This window comes from Nerophis ophidion, linkage group LG19 (genome assembly GCF_033978795.1).
Source record: "Nerophis ophidion isolate RoL-2023_Sa linkage group LG19, RoL_Noph_v1.0, whole genome shotgun sequence".
Classification (NCBI taxonomy): domain Eukaryota; kingdom Metazoa; phylum Chordata; class Actinopteri; order Syngnathiformes; family Syngnathidae; genus Nerophis; species Nerophis ophidion.
In genome coordinates, this window is record NC_084629.1 from 957,575 (window position 1) to 971,641 (window position 14,067).

Sequence of the window (14,067 nt, forward strand, 5' to 3'; positions counted from 1 at the left end):
TAATTACATCCTTATTATTGTGGTTGTATTTTTGAGTACACTCCATTATAATGGCATATGTTCCTAATATTTTTGACCCTCTCATCTCACGGATGATTGAAAAATACATTTAAACCATGTAAAAAAAAAAAAAAAATCCCTCCAAAAATGTGTGTTTTTGAAGCTCAAAACGGTGTTATTTTTTCACAGCACAAGCTACCGTAAGTCAGGTCGATCAATTAAAGGCTGTCGCAAAAATGTCACGTGACATCATTTTACTGCAGGTGAATAGACGTCAGGTTGAAGTGACACATCATGTTCGAATGGCGTCACGGTGCCCGATTAAAAGGCGGAATTCCAACCACTGGTGAGTGTTTGCGGTGTCTTTTATTCGTGATTCGGCAAATTTCACGGCACGAATGCTCGTTTGTGTGTCGAATTGATCGTTGGAAGTATCGAGGCTAGTGTGGGTGTTTGCGCACGCGCAGCTGACAAAGTTAAGCCTCGTGAGTTTAATAATGCATTAAAAGCTTTTTTTAAAAAAATGTCATTTATGTAGTAATATGTCACTTATTTATGTAACTATGTTTTAAAATAACTTGTTTTGGTACTCTGGCGTATAGTCTTACATTTTTAACAGTAAAGAATGATTATTGCGGGTTAAGTGTAGTTTACATTTATACAATACGCATGCGCAACCAACACAGTACAATACAATGTGTTGGGATTAGAATGCAATAAACATGAACACGTCAATTCTGAAAAGGTGTAAGAATAAGCTAAGCTTTTTTGATCCACCACCTTGTCAATATTAACTGTTTGATATATCAGGCACTGTTCACCACCGCCACCCCAAAAAGGGACAAGCGGTAGGAAATGGATGGATGGATGTTCTTTAACATTTGCTTTGTGTACAGCATGTACTTATACTGTTCCTTAAAGGCCTACTGAAATGAGATTTTCTTATTGCTATTTAGGCTAGCTGTATGTACATCTTGCATCATTATGCCTCGTTTGTAGGTATATTTGAGCCTATTTAATTTCCTTTACTTATGTCCTCTGTGTATTTAATTTGTATTTGCATGTCTCATGACACATTATCTGTATGTATTATAGGCTGCATTTCTGATAGTTTTTTGTGGGCCATGTTGTTCCAGACCACAGCAAACGTTACCTAGCTTGCAAAAGATCGTAATAAATCCATTAGAAGAAGACAGTCTGCCGTTTCCTTAAACTTGGACACACACATCAACACCTTTGGCCGTTCTGAGCCAGTATTTTCCAGAAGTTATCTCATCTTGTGAAAAGCCTCCATTTTATTAATGATTTCCAATGCTGCAAAAATGTGTAGAATGAGAATTAAAATACAACATTTTTGTAAACGAAGATTTGCGTCAGCCTTTGATAGTAAGCTAATATAGCTAATATAGACACTTACATCTTGTGTTGCCTTCATTATAACACTTATATAAAGCTTTTCATTTTTAGCGGGTCCAGACAGATCTTTGTTTTGTATTTTTGGTCCAGTATGGCTTTTTCAACATTTTGGGTTGGCGACCCCTGTCCCAGTGTCACGGTTAGCTGAATCGTTTCTCGTCCAACCCTCTCTAAATGCCAATCACCGGCTTTGCATAGGGCTCTGCCACCTGCGATTGAGGCGTTTTGTGTGAGTAAGCACATGTAAAATTTCAATTATTGAATAACAATTATTCCTAGTGTTTGAACGTGAGTGTGAATGTTGTCTGTCTATCTGTGTTGGCCCAGTGATGAGACGGCGACTTGTCCAGGTTGTACGCCGCCTTCCGCCTGAAGCAGCTGAGATACGCTCCAGCGCGACCCCGAACGTGACAAGCGGTAGAAAATAGATGAATGGAGGGCATTTCGTATGACATTTGTCTGCTAACATATTCATAGCCGCTTCCTGCTCCGTCACTGATAAGAATACGATGGCCAGTTTCCCTTTAAATTGTCAATGTCCCCCGTGGTGCTCTGTGTTAGAGCTGGCCGGGTAAGTAGTTGTACTGGGTTTGAATCGCAGCCTGCGATGTGTCAGGAGGAGATGCCAATTTATATTTTAATTATGTTTTATTTTTTTAATTCTGCACTGTGAAACTTTTTTTTTTTTTAACAATTTCTTTCCATTTTCTGTTTAGGTGCAAAACATGCATCAACATGTATTAGGGAGAATGTCCTTGTGGCTTGTGCAGCCCTTTGAGACACTTGTGATTTAGGGCTACAGTACTGTATATAAATAAACACTGATTGATTGATTGATATTAAAGTTGATTTAAAGGCATAAAAAACTCTTTAGCCAGGCTTGGCCGTGGTAAAATGAATCTGCTGCGGAATTATTGAAGGAAATGCTGTACTCAAGTGGCTTTAAAGCCAATGCCTTACTACACATCGACTCATATTTAGGGATTACTTTGATCTGCTGCCCTCAGCCCAAGGTAATCACGCTGATCCAGGGCTTTGCAGCCGAACTGGCAGCATCAATGCTCGGATTTATCATTTAAGGACAATCCTGAGGATTTATTTCCGAAACACAAACGAGGTGACTCAGGCCATTCGCTTTTTGAGAGATTAAGAGAACACTAATTATTATTATTATTTGGAGGGTCACTGTCGTCAACTGACCAAAGTCTGTTTGTATCATCTCAGAAATCGTTCTAAAGTGAGAATTTTGCTGTCAAAATTGGATCTGGGAATGATCATTCACGCGTTCATTTCATCTCGTATTGACTATTGCAACTCTCTTTTCACTCTTTTAGACAAGTCAACGTTAAAGTGACTTCGGACGGTGAAAAAGGCAGCTGCCAGACTCTTGACCGGTGCACCCAGAATAGTCCGTATTACCCCCATTTTATCCAGTCTTCATTGTCATCCAGTTAAATTTCGCATTGAGTTTACAATTTTAGTCCTGACATTCCGTGCGTTGAATGGTGGGGCCCCTCAGGACATCCCTGACTTGGTATGCCCCTACTCTTCAGGGCGCAGCCTCCGGTCTTCAGGCTAGGATCTTCTAAAGATCCCAAAAACGTGTTTAAAACCCGTGGAGACCTGGCTTTCTAGGCTATAGCTCTCAGGCTCTGGAACAATTTGCACCCGTCCCTCCATGATCTTGACTGTGTTGAAACTTTGAATAAAGATTGGAAAACTTATCTTTTTAGTAAAGGTTTTAGTTAATGCACCTTTCAACTATCAATTTTAATCCACTTAGTATCTTTTTTATGATGTTGCCCCTGTGGTTTTAATTGAATTGTTGTTTTACTTCACCTATGTTTTTGTACAGCGCTTTGTGATTTTATCTGTGAAAAGCGCTTTATAAATAAAATGTACTCACTTACTTACTTGCTTATTCTTGATCTGAGAAACAGAGTGAGAGCTTTTATTCATTTTTTTTTTTTTTTAACAGAGTCTGTCGGAATAATATAAGCCTATCTATAATTTAAACGCTTGAGCCTCGTCCTGAAATGCAATCATGATGAAGCCGTAAGGAATTAAAAAAACAGATTGAAAAATTCAGCTCTGGTCTTACAAGTTAACATTTTAGACTTTTCCAAGTGCCCCTATTTTTTTTATTTCCTTGCAGGTGAAAGCTTTGCCAGACAGCCTACTTACGTCACGGTTGAGTGAGTATTGTTTTTGTAAATATCGACAGCATTTCATGCCATGCCCTCCAACTCTTACCTTCCACAGAAAAACAACAACAACTTACTTACTTTTTATGTGCTTTTTAAGTGAAGTCCCACTCCCAACGGCCATGCCCACAAACACGCAGTAGTCCACGTGATTTATGATGAGAAAACGTCACAACTTAAATAACATTTGAACTATTAGCAGGATTGCTCGCATTCTTTTCCACCCAGGTCACTTAGCAGTTGTTGCTTGGCAGACTTCACAGGCAGATACCGACAAACAAGGAATTACCATGTCTACACAAATATAAGATAAGTGTGATCAGTGAAATAACTAATATTGTAGATTGTAATAAAAAAAAATTCTGAGCTGCTTGGCAGTATTTTTTGATTCTGCTTCAGCATTATCTTCAAATTAGCGCTTTAAAATATACCAGCTTCATTACATTACAGATTTTTAAAAGCATATTCTACATATTTTTTTCCTAAATTAAATCTTGTTTATTTCTTATATGTATTACAGTTCAGTGTTTATCTTGTTTTATATTATTATTTTGTGGCGATTAAAACAAATATTCGGTATGCGATATTTCCCTTTCTGGGTTAAGGGTGAAAACTGCTAACCAAAATATGGTGGCTTGTCTTGGCGCTACTGTATCTTCACTGTGACAGTTATGTTGACTAGAGATGTCCGATAATATCAGGCTGCCGATATTATCGGCCGATAAATGCTTTAAAATGTAATATCGGAAATTATCGGAATCGGTTTCAAAAAGTAAAATTTACGACTTTTTAAAACGCCGCTGTACGGAGTGGTACACGGACGTAGAGAGAACTCCAGAGCGCCATTAAACCTTGAAGGCACTGCCTTTGCGTGTCGGCCCAATCACATAATATCTACCGTTTTTCACACACACACACACTCACACACAAGTTAATGCAATGCATACTTGGTCAACAGCCATACAGGTCACACTGAGGGTGCCGTATAAATAACTTGAACACTGTTACAAATATTTGCCACACTGTGAACCCACACCAAACAAGAATGACAAACACATTTCATGAGAACATCCGCACCGTAACACAACATAAACACAACAGAACAAATACCCAGAACCCCTTGCAGCACTAACTCTTCCAGGACGCTAAAATTTACATCTCCCGCTCCCCCCCACCTCAACCATGCCCACCTCAACCTCCTCATGCTCTCTCAGGGAGAGCATGTCCCAAATTCCAAGCTGCTGTTTTGAGGCATGTTCAAACAAATAATGCACTTTGTGACTTCAATAATAAATATGGCAGTTCCATGTTGGCATTTTTTTCCATAACTTGAGTTGATTTATTTTGGAAAACCTTGTTACATTGTTTAATTTTGTTTTCCTGAGTTAACTCTCCTGAAGGAATCAATAAAGTACTATCTATCTAGACGCTGAACACAAGACAATCTGAGATTCTCAGACTTTTTTCCGAATGAAAAAAAAAAATACTATCTTGTGTTGAAATATATAGTAATGGTGAAGTGCAAATAGAATGTACAAACAATGACAGCAGACGAAATCAAATGAAAGCCCAGTTTAGTACAGTTGTTGATTGCTGGTTGAAAATGTGTTGACTGAAAGAGTCTGCTGCCAGAAGAGCAAACCACGTCAGCTCCATCCATGCATCCACATACAGACCTCCACTACATTCTTACCGTGTCCTTGCTCCAGGCTGTGTTTGTCCTGCTGGTGGCCACCATATGCAGTTAGGACGGTAGCATGAGGGAAAGTCTTTAGGGGATTAGCGTAGTGGGCAAGGAGGCTGGCAGCTGCAGGTGGTGGTTGGAGTTGGAGGGGGTTGGTTTGGACCGTCTTCGTTCTCTGCACATCTGCTCGCTGCTCCTGTTTTCCTCCTTTCTCTTTTAACCAGACTATTTCCCTTTCAGTCTATTGTCTGACTGTTTGTTTGGCTCACCCCCCCCCCCCCCCCCCCCCACACACACACACACACTCCTTTCTCTCGCTCTAAATTGTACATTAAGTTTTGTGTCGCACATTGCCACTTAAATTGTATTTAGGCTAGGGTTATGCTCCTATCTACAAATAAATTAGAAAATAAGAAAATATTATAAATATGAGATAACACCCTGTAATATAACAAGAAATAGAGTTGCACTATAGGAATACATTTTTAGTGCTTTTTGTCAGAAAGGTTGTATTATTATTATAATAAAAAACAGTAATTTGACAAGAAATAAAGTTCCATCATAGGAACAAAGTTGCAGTATTTTTGCTAGGAAGAATGTTGTAATATTATGATAAATTGCATTTCTAAATATGGATGGTGAGCAAATGTCAGTATTAAAAAAATAACTACTCCATTTTCATAGCATTTTTTTTTTCATCATAACAAAACCAGCCGATTCCTTGTGATTATCACACAATATTACAACTTTCTCCTTGTAATATTGAATCTTGTTTTCTCTTAAAATTCTGACTTTCAACACTATAATTAATCTTATTTTATCTCTTCAGTTTCACTGTGAAGTACTTTGAGTGTCTTGAAAGGTGCTATATGAAATTGATTTATTGATTGATTGAAACTTCCATCCATCCATTTCCTACCGCTTATTCCCTTTTGGGGTCTCTGGCGCCTATCTCAGCTACAATCGGGCAGAAGGCGGGGTACACCCTGGACAAGTCGCCACCTCATCGCAGGGCCAACACAGATAGACAGACAACATTCACACTCACATTCACACACTAGGGCCAATTTAGTGTTGCCAATCAACTTTTATTAGTAAATTGCACAGTTCAGTACATATTCCCTACAATTGACCACTAAATGGTAACACCCAAATACGTTTTTCAACTTGTTTAAGTCGAGGTCCACGTTAATCAATTCATGGTAATTATGTCCATCAATATTATTATTAGTAGTAGTATAATTTAGATCCTTTAAAAATAACTTTTTTTCACTTGTTTCAAATTGTATTTGTTTTATTTAGTTATACACATAATCCCTTTAGAGAAATTAAATTTATCTAATTTGAAAACAAAATAAAAATATTTTTGTAACACTATATTGCCTAATTCCAGTTTTTCTCCTAACTTTTGTTTAACTTGAACAAATAAGGCTAAATTACAGTAAGTAATGATGTTGTTTTCAATACAGATAAGTTATATCTATCTATTATTTGTTTAATTTATATTTAACACATATTTCTTTCCGGTTGATTTCGGGGCAGCTTCATTAGCAGTAAGAGTCTTTATAGGCTTTCAAACTAATGTAGGCTGGCGTTTCAAGTGGCTGATGAGGTTTTGATGTGTTGAAGCTTAATGTTTTTTTTTCCATTCTCGGGCAATGTTTGCAGAACATTTGGTGCCCACAGCACGCAGATTTTTTTCCACGAGGTAGGAGAAAAGGATTGCTTGATTTATGTACTGGAACCAACCAACAGTACATTAAAGATTTTACTGGAGCTATTTTTCTTATTCTTATTTATCGGTAGGACATCGTTTTTCCTCATATGGTCCTGATAATTATCTGTGCGACATTTATAGTGCCCGCCTAGTTACAATGAATATTCCATATTGAATGTAATATTTTCACTAAAGCTCAAACAATTTTATCAATGTATCATATCGATTAGAAAAAAGCTTCGATTTATATTCTGCTGCTTTGATTAATCGTTTGTGTAAGTAGAGCTGCACGATTAATCGAAATCAAATATACATCAAGGTTTTAATTAGTGCGGTAACTAACAGCAAGAGGCTGAAGATCGAGCCCGGTGATTGAGCCCAGGACCTTTGTATCTAACAGTGGAGTTTAACTGAACAGAGTGAACCCTCTGAGACGAGAGCGAGCGCCACCGTACAGAGAGCCTCGCGACTTTCCAGTGAGAAGTGCTGCTAAGTAACATACATTAGGAGGACAAACTTGAGAATATAAAGCAGAAGGTCTCGTTGTGGAGATATTTAATCTACAAATAGGATGGGTGATACGAGACCATCAACACGGACGAACGAGTGAAACTGCCGCGATCACATGATAGCAACAAACAAAAAGACAACGTCCAATAAAATTTTGCCTACAGAAATCAGTCCATTTAATTTTTTGTTTGTTTGTTTATTTAGGGTAGCAAAGTTATTTACCTTCCAATGACAGTACCGTATTTTTCGGACTGTAAGGCGCACTTAAAATCCTTTCATTTTCTTTAAACTGGACAGTGCGCCTTATAACCCGGTGCGCCTAATGTACAGAATAATTTTGGTTGTGCTTATGGATCTCAAAGCTATTTTATTTGGTACATGGTGAGATGATAAGTGTGACCAGTAGATGGCAGTCACACAAGAGACACGTGTAGACTGCAATTAGACTCAAGTAAACGACACCAAAATTTTACATATTCCATTGAAAATACAAAACATTACACACAGAGCTCCAAAATGTATCAAAATGTTTTAGGACGACTTTGGTAAGCTATGAAGCCACACTGCTTGATGGATTGTACTGTGCTTCAACATAGGAGTATTATTATGGTGTGTGTAAGACATATTACAGGGTATCTGCGGATCCTTAAAAAGTCTTAAATTCATGTGTCTAAAATTAAGGCCTTAAAAAGTATTACATTTATTAGAAATTCCTAAGATGGTCTTAAATTCAGTACTCAATGATCTAAAATTGTCGGGCCAGTTTTTTGGGTTTTTTTTTCTGGGCACGTGTTTGAGTAAAAGTTACGGCACGTCTGAGTAAAAGTGAGTGATTTCAGTGTCAGTCGCGCGCATAGTCGGGTCGCGCGCAGACTCCTTCCTCGCGTCCCGCCTTTCAGTCAGCATGGGGAAATGCAAGTTTTGCGAGCGTTGGCTGGGGGACAGCCGGTTTAAAAGATGGCTTAAGCCTGTTGCCAATCCCGAGGAGGCCAGGTGCATACTTTGTAAGAGGGATTTCAAACTTGGCACCATGGGAATTAGAGCGGTCGAATCGCACATGCAGTGCGGTAAGCATAAAATCGCGGCAGAGAGCCAAAAACAAACACCGGGTATCTTTCAGTTCTGCGTGGGTCCAGCGCCAACGCACCCCCAGCTAGCAACAACTGCCGCTAGCAGCACTGACCTGACACTAATCTTCGGCGGGACAGCAACATTAAAATCCGAGGTGTTATGGATCTTGCACACTGTGGTGAAACATCAATCCTACACCTCAAATGACGGGATTGGCGACCTTTTTTGTGTGATGTTTCCTGATTCTCAGGTTGCTAATACATTTTCCTGCGGAAAGGATAAAACAGCATATATTACGAGACACGGATTAGCACCTCACATCCAAAACCTGCTCTTCGACCAAGTCAACGAGACTCGGTATGTGTTAATGAAATGTAATTTATTTTTACCCTCACCTCGGTTATTATGTTTTTACTGGCGTTGGTGTTGGTTTGTTTGTTTTGGATGTCAAAGTTTTTGGATCGCTCAAGATTTTTGATAAGCTGTTTGGCAGAGTGGTGCTTATCAGTTTATTTATTAATAAATATACAAAAAGTAAACTTGACTGATTGTCATTGAGGTTGTAGTACAGTGGGATCCTCAAACATCGCTTATATTTATAGATTTTTTATTATTTTTTTCGGTCTTAAATTTCATTCATGGTGGCATTAAAAAGGTCTTAAAAAGTCTTAAATTTGACTTGCTGAAACCTGCAGATACCCTGTATTATCTGGTGTTTTGTTTGGCATTATTATGCAAAAGCAACTTTTCTTACATTCTGGTACCTGCTGATCTGTATTTGGTAATGCATGAGTCCTGAAAATTTGTGCGCGTCCGCCTTTGTAGTCCGTAGGACATCGTAGTCCATAGGCTTCCTCTTTTCCCTATCTTCTTGTTATGGGACATTCATCCTCCGCTGTTGCCATTTCTAATATAAAGTAGTGTAAAGTTCTTACTTATATCTGTCAACAAACTTTCCATTATAGCGTTAAACATACCAGTGTAGTGAGTTTACATTATTCACCCAAGGAACTTTAGTTATTCAAGAGTTCTGATCGAACAGTTTTTCACAGGACACGTTTTCTGCGCTGTTTCACTTGTGAGCCACAGATGAGGAGATGCTGCTCCGTTATTGATTTAGTTAGTCTGAATATCATTAAAACAGTTAGCGCCTTCTTTTGATACTTCTTCAACTCCCGTCCTTGCACGCTACACCGCTACAACAAAGATGACGGAGAAAAAAGGTTGCCAAAGTTGAGCCATGTAAATAAGACGGCACATCCTGAAGCAACTGTCAGAAAGCGGCTTGAATATGATCTGTAAAACATAATCTATGGAGCATTTTGACCAAAGAACCACCATTACATGTTATGTAGACCACAAGGAAGTGTTTTCCATTTAGAGAAAAAAAAAAAATATATGCCCCTTTTAATGCGTCTTATAATCAGGTGTGCCTTTATATATGAAAAAAGACCTTACTTGACCCAATCATCGGCAGTACGCCTTATAATCCGGTACGCCCTATGGTCCGGAAAATACGGAATGGTAAACAATTCTACAGTAATGAGAAATACAATTTTAGAATAATTTTGAATGGTTAGTTGCATTAATGCATTACATTACATTGTAAGTACTGTATGGATTTAATTGTTTATTTCTTTATTTAAAGAAAATATCTGAGTCAAATATTTTTGAAGTGAATTGTATTATATTGTGTTCTAATGTGTGGCACTTTCAGACAAGAATGTAACATGTAACATTATTCACTTACTTTTGCCATTTTACGCATTTATCCATCCATCCCATCCATTTTCTACCGCTTATTCCCTTTTTGGGGTCGCAGGGGGCGCTGGCGCCTATCTCAGCTACAATCGGGCGGAAGGCGGGGTACACCCTGGACAAGTCGCCACCTCATCACAGGGCCAACACAGATAGACAGACAACATTCACACTCACATTCACACACTAGGGCCAATTTAGTGTTGCCAATCAACCTATCCCCAGGTGCATGTCTTTGGAAGTGGGAGGAAGCCGGAGTACCCGGAGGGAACCCACGCATTCACGGGGAGAACATGCAAACTCCACACAGAAAGATCCCGAGCCTGGATTTGAACCCAGGACTGCAGGACCTTCGTATTGTGAGGCAGACGCACTAACCCCTCTGCCACCGTGAAGCCCATTTTACGCATTTATAAAATATAAAAATTGCCAATGGAAACGCAATTGCAATTTTGGAGAGAAAAATCTCAACTACTTTTTTTCTCAAAATTGTGCAGCCCTAAGTAACTATGAAGGTTATGGCAAGCAACAAAATAGTTTACCCTAAATTATGCATTGAGGCTATAATGTGCGTTTTGTCTGATTACTCGGTTAATCAAACTAACTTATGAACAGATTACTAAAAGGAACGATAGCCACTCTAATTTCCACTGTATTCTTGAAAAAACACGACTTTTATTCAAATAGTGTTACTTTACTTCTATATTATCATTGTCTATTATTACAGTATAACTTTTATCCCAGATATTTTTCCTCTTAACATTTTATTTTCTCTGTCATGAAAATCACACTTTATTCTTATAAAAACATTGACATCCTTGCTATGTTCCATTTATTCTCATGATGACATTTTCTTGGATTCCCAACACACTTTCCTCTCTTCCCTGTCAGGGGTTGCCACAGCCAGTCAATCGCATGAATGCTTTTGGCAGAATATTTGCGCCGTATACATATCCTGACTTTTTCTCGGAAATTGTCTGACTTTATTTGGCTAATATTATTATTAACATTATTAATTCCAGCGTGGTCATAATACTCCTTTTGTATATCACAACACAGACTTATAAAGTTAACTGTTGTTCCAATCTCCTCTCTCTCTTCTCTCATGACTTTTAACCACCCCGACGTCCCCCCACCCCCATCAGTCCGCCCAAACTGGCACACTCCCCTTAATACCCCTCCCTCCCCCTTGTCTCTCCTCTCAGAATCTATCTATCCCTCTGATGTGTTGTCAGTAGAGGATTGGAGTCGGAGAGTTGTGCTTCTTCTCTCGCCGCACTGGATGTTCCCCCTTTGGCTGGAAAGTAATCATCGAGAAGTAAAAACAGGCGCCTTTACCGTAAGTAAGGTATGTTTGTGTGTTGTGTCCGCGGGCGATTTTTCTTTTTACTTTTCATTTGGCTCTATGTCAAAATGCCAAATTTCAACAAGTCATTTTCCAGGATTGCCAGTGTTTAATTTCTCTTATTTTTTGGTCTTTAAACATGTCCACAATACAATTGACACTCTTTAAAAGTGTTTGTTGTGTTCACTGCCTTGCATGATGTAATTTGACTTTTTAGATATTGCACGTGTGCCGTCAGGCAAGCTAAACACCAAAAAGAGCAAAACAGGTTCAAGTACGCACGCACGCACACACACAGACACACACTTGTGGTGGGGGTAAAAATAATCAATTTTTAGATGCATCGCAATTCAGACATGATGGTTTATACAATTCAGTTCAGTTTCAATTTACTTTGAACATGCATACGATACAATGTAAATCTTCACACAATTCCAGTTGTTTCATCACAGCACGTCCGAAAAGGAGTAGGAAGAACCAGAGCTTATTTATAATCTTACCCCTTTTCATACCATAGTAATTTTATCCAGTTTCCTTGTTCTCTGTAACAGAACAGTGAAAAAATAAATAATAGGTAAATAATATACCATAGTAAGCATACACATATTAAATACATAAATAATCTTTGTCTCAATAAAAAAAAAAACTGGTCATCATAATTCTTGTTCTGTGTGCTCTGTGAACACTTGTAGTTTGAACAATCTCTTAAACTGAATCATATTGGTGCTTTGTTTGATTTCTTTGGTTAATCCGTTCCATAATTTAATTCCACATACTGATATGCTAAAGGTTTTAAGTGTTGTACGGTCATACAAATGTTTTAAATTAGATTTTTATCTCAGGTTATATTTGTCCTCGTTTGTTGAGAAGAATTGTTGTACATTCTTGGGTAGCAGGTTATAGTTTGCTTTATACACAATTTTAGCTGTTTGCAAATGCACCAAATCGTGGAATTTCAATAATTGTGATTTAACCAAAATAAAGGGTTTGTATGTTTTCTACATCCATTCTATATCCATATTATTCTAATTGATCTGTTTTGTAACACAGTGCACATTTGTAGTTGTTTCCTCATATTTCTACCCAATAACTCAGATATGATAACAGTAGCGAGCACTAGAGAATATGAAGTGATTTTTGGTCTATAACATGTCTTGCTTTATTCACTATTAATGTGTTTTTTGCTACTTTAGAATCGATTAGTAAACATCAATAATCAATAGTCTATGGATGTATTGTAAATAAAGTACCGTATTTTCCGCACTGTAAGGCGCACCAGGTTATAAGGCGCACCTTCAATGAATGGCCTATTTTAAAACTTTGTTCATATATAAGGTGTATCCCATTATAAAGCGCATAGAGTAGATGCTACAGTAGAGGCTGGGGTTACGTTATGCATCCCGTAGTTGCAAGACCAGTTGTGGCTTAATATTAGTCCATATATAAGGCGCACCTGATTATAAGGGGCACTGTCAGCTTTTGAGAACATTGGAGGTTTTTAGGTGTGCCTTATAGTGCAGAAAATACGGTAATGCAGACAATTTTAGCCAGCCACCTTACTGACAGATCCGACGTGCTCCTTTACTATCCGGCACGTAGGGTCCGGTTTTGCTCATATTTTCATGAATTTAACAAATGTGGGAATTAATTTAACTTTTTCTTATTCCAAATGAATATATATATTTTTTTTTTAGTTGCAATTGATAAACGCTTATTTATTGAAGTGAAAATAAACTTAAAACTGCATCAACATACATTAATTAAAAATGCATCAATAATCGATTTTTAATCGAATCGTAGTTCCTGAATTGTGAGGTGCCCAAATAATTGCACCTCGAGCACACACACACACACACGCGCACACACTCTCTCTCTTTTTTCCAAAAAGCCTGCAAGGCTGTGTGTGTTTTGTGTGTGCGTATGTGTCAGCTGGGGAAATCATCTCACTCTCAGAGGACCTTGACGGTGTGTGGTTGCATGATGCTGGCAATCGGATGTAGTAAGACGAAACAAAGATGTAATGTAAGGAAGTAGGAAGGACACTTACAAAAGGGAGTGTGTGTTGTCTTTACTCCGCAGGCGGGCATCAGTCTGGCAAGCACTAACTCGGCTTTTGTTTCTAAAGAGCTCACAGATGGGCTTATTCAGACCACGTGTGTTTGCGCACAAGTGTGTGTATGGCGGGGGCTGACTACTTGCTGCAAATGTGATGTAGCTCTACAGTGTACTTACTGGACACTTTATTAGGTATCTTTGCACAAGCTTCAGTTGGGCCCTATCAAAAATGTGTGTGGAGCCAGATAATCAGTTTTGACTGACACTGTCAGACAGTTATGTCTTCATGGTTGATTCCAGTTTTTCC

The 14,067-nt window shown here is 38.4% G+C and overlaps 1 protein-coding gene across 4 annotated transcripts in view; it reads left to right on the top strand.

The window, feature by feature from the left end:
- Nucleotides 1–215: 215 nt before the first annotated feature.
- LOC133537723 (unconventional myosin-XVI-like) overlaps nt 216–14,067 on the top strand; it is a 198,226-nt gene continuing 184,374 nt past the window's right edge. The window contains exons 1-3 of one of the 4 annotated variants that reach the window (XM_061878818.1): nt 259–346; nt 3,572–3,611; nt 11,566–11,708. Coding sequence is in view for 1 of the 4 variants with exons in the window: in XM_061878815.1 (XP_061734799.1) it covers nt 295–346 (52 nt within the window). In the remaining 3 variants the exon portion in view is untranslated. Of the gene's footprint in view, nt 347–3,571; nt 3,612–11,565; nt 11,709–14,067 lie in introns of all 4 variants that reach the window. The other 3 variants (XM_061878817.1, XM_061878820.1, XM_061878815.1) reach the window with 3 other exon arrangements.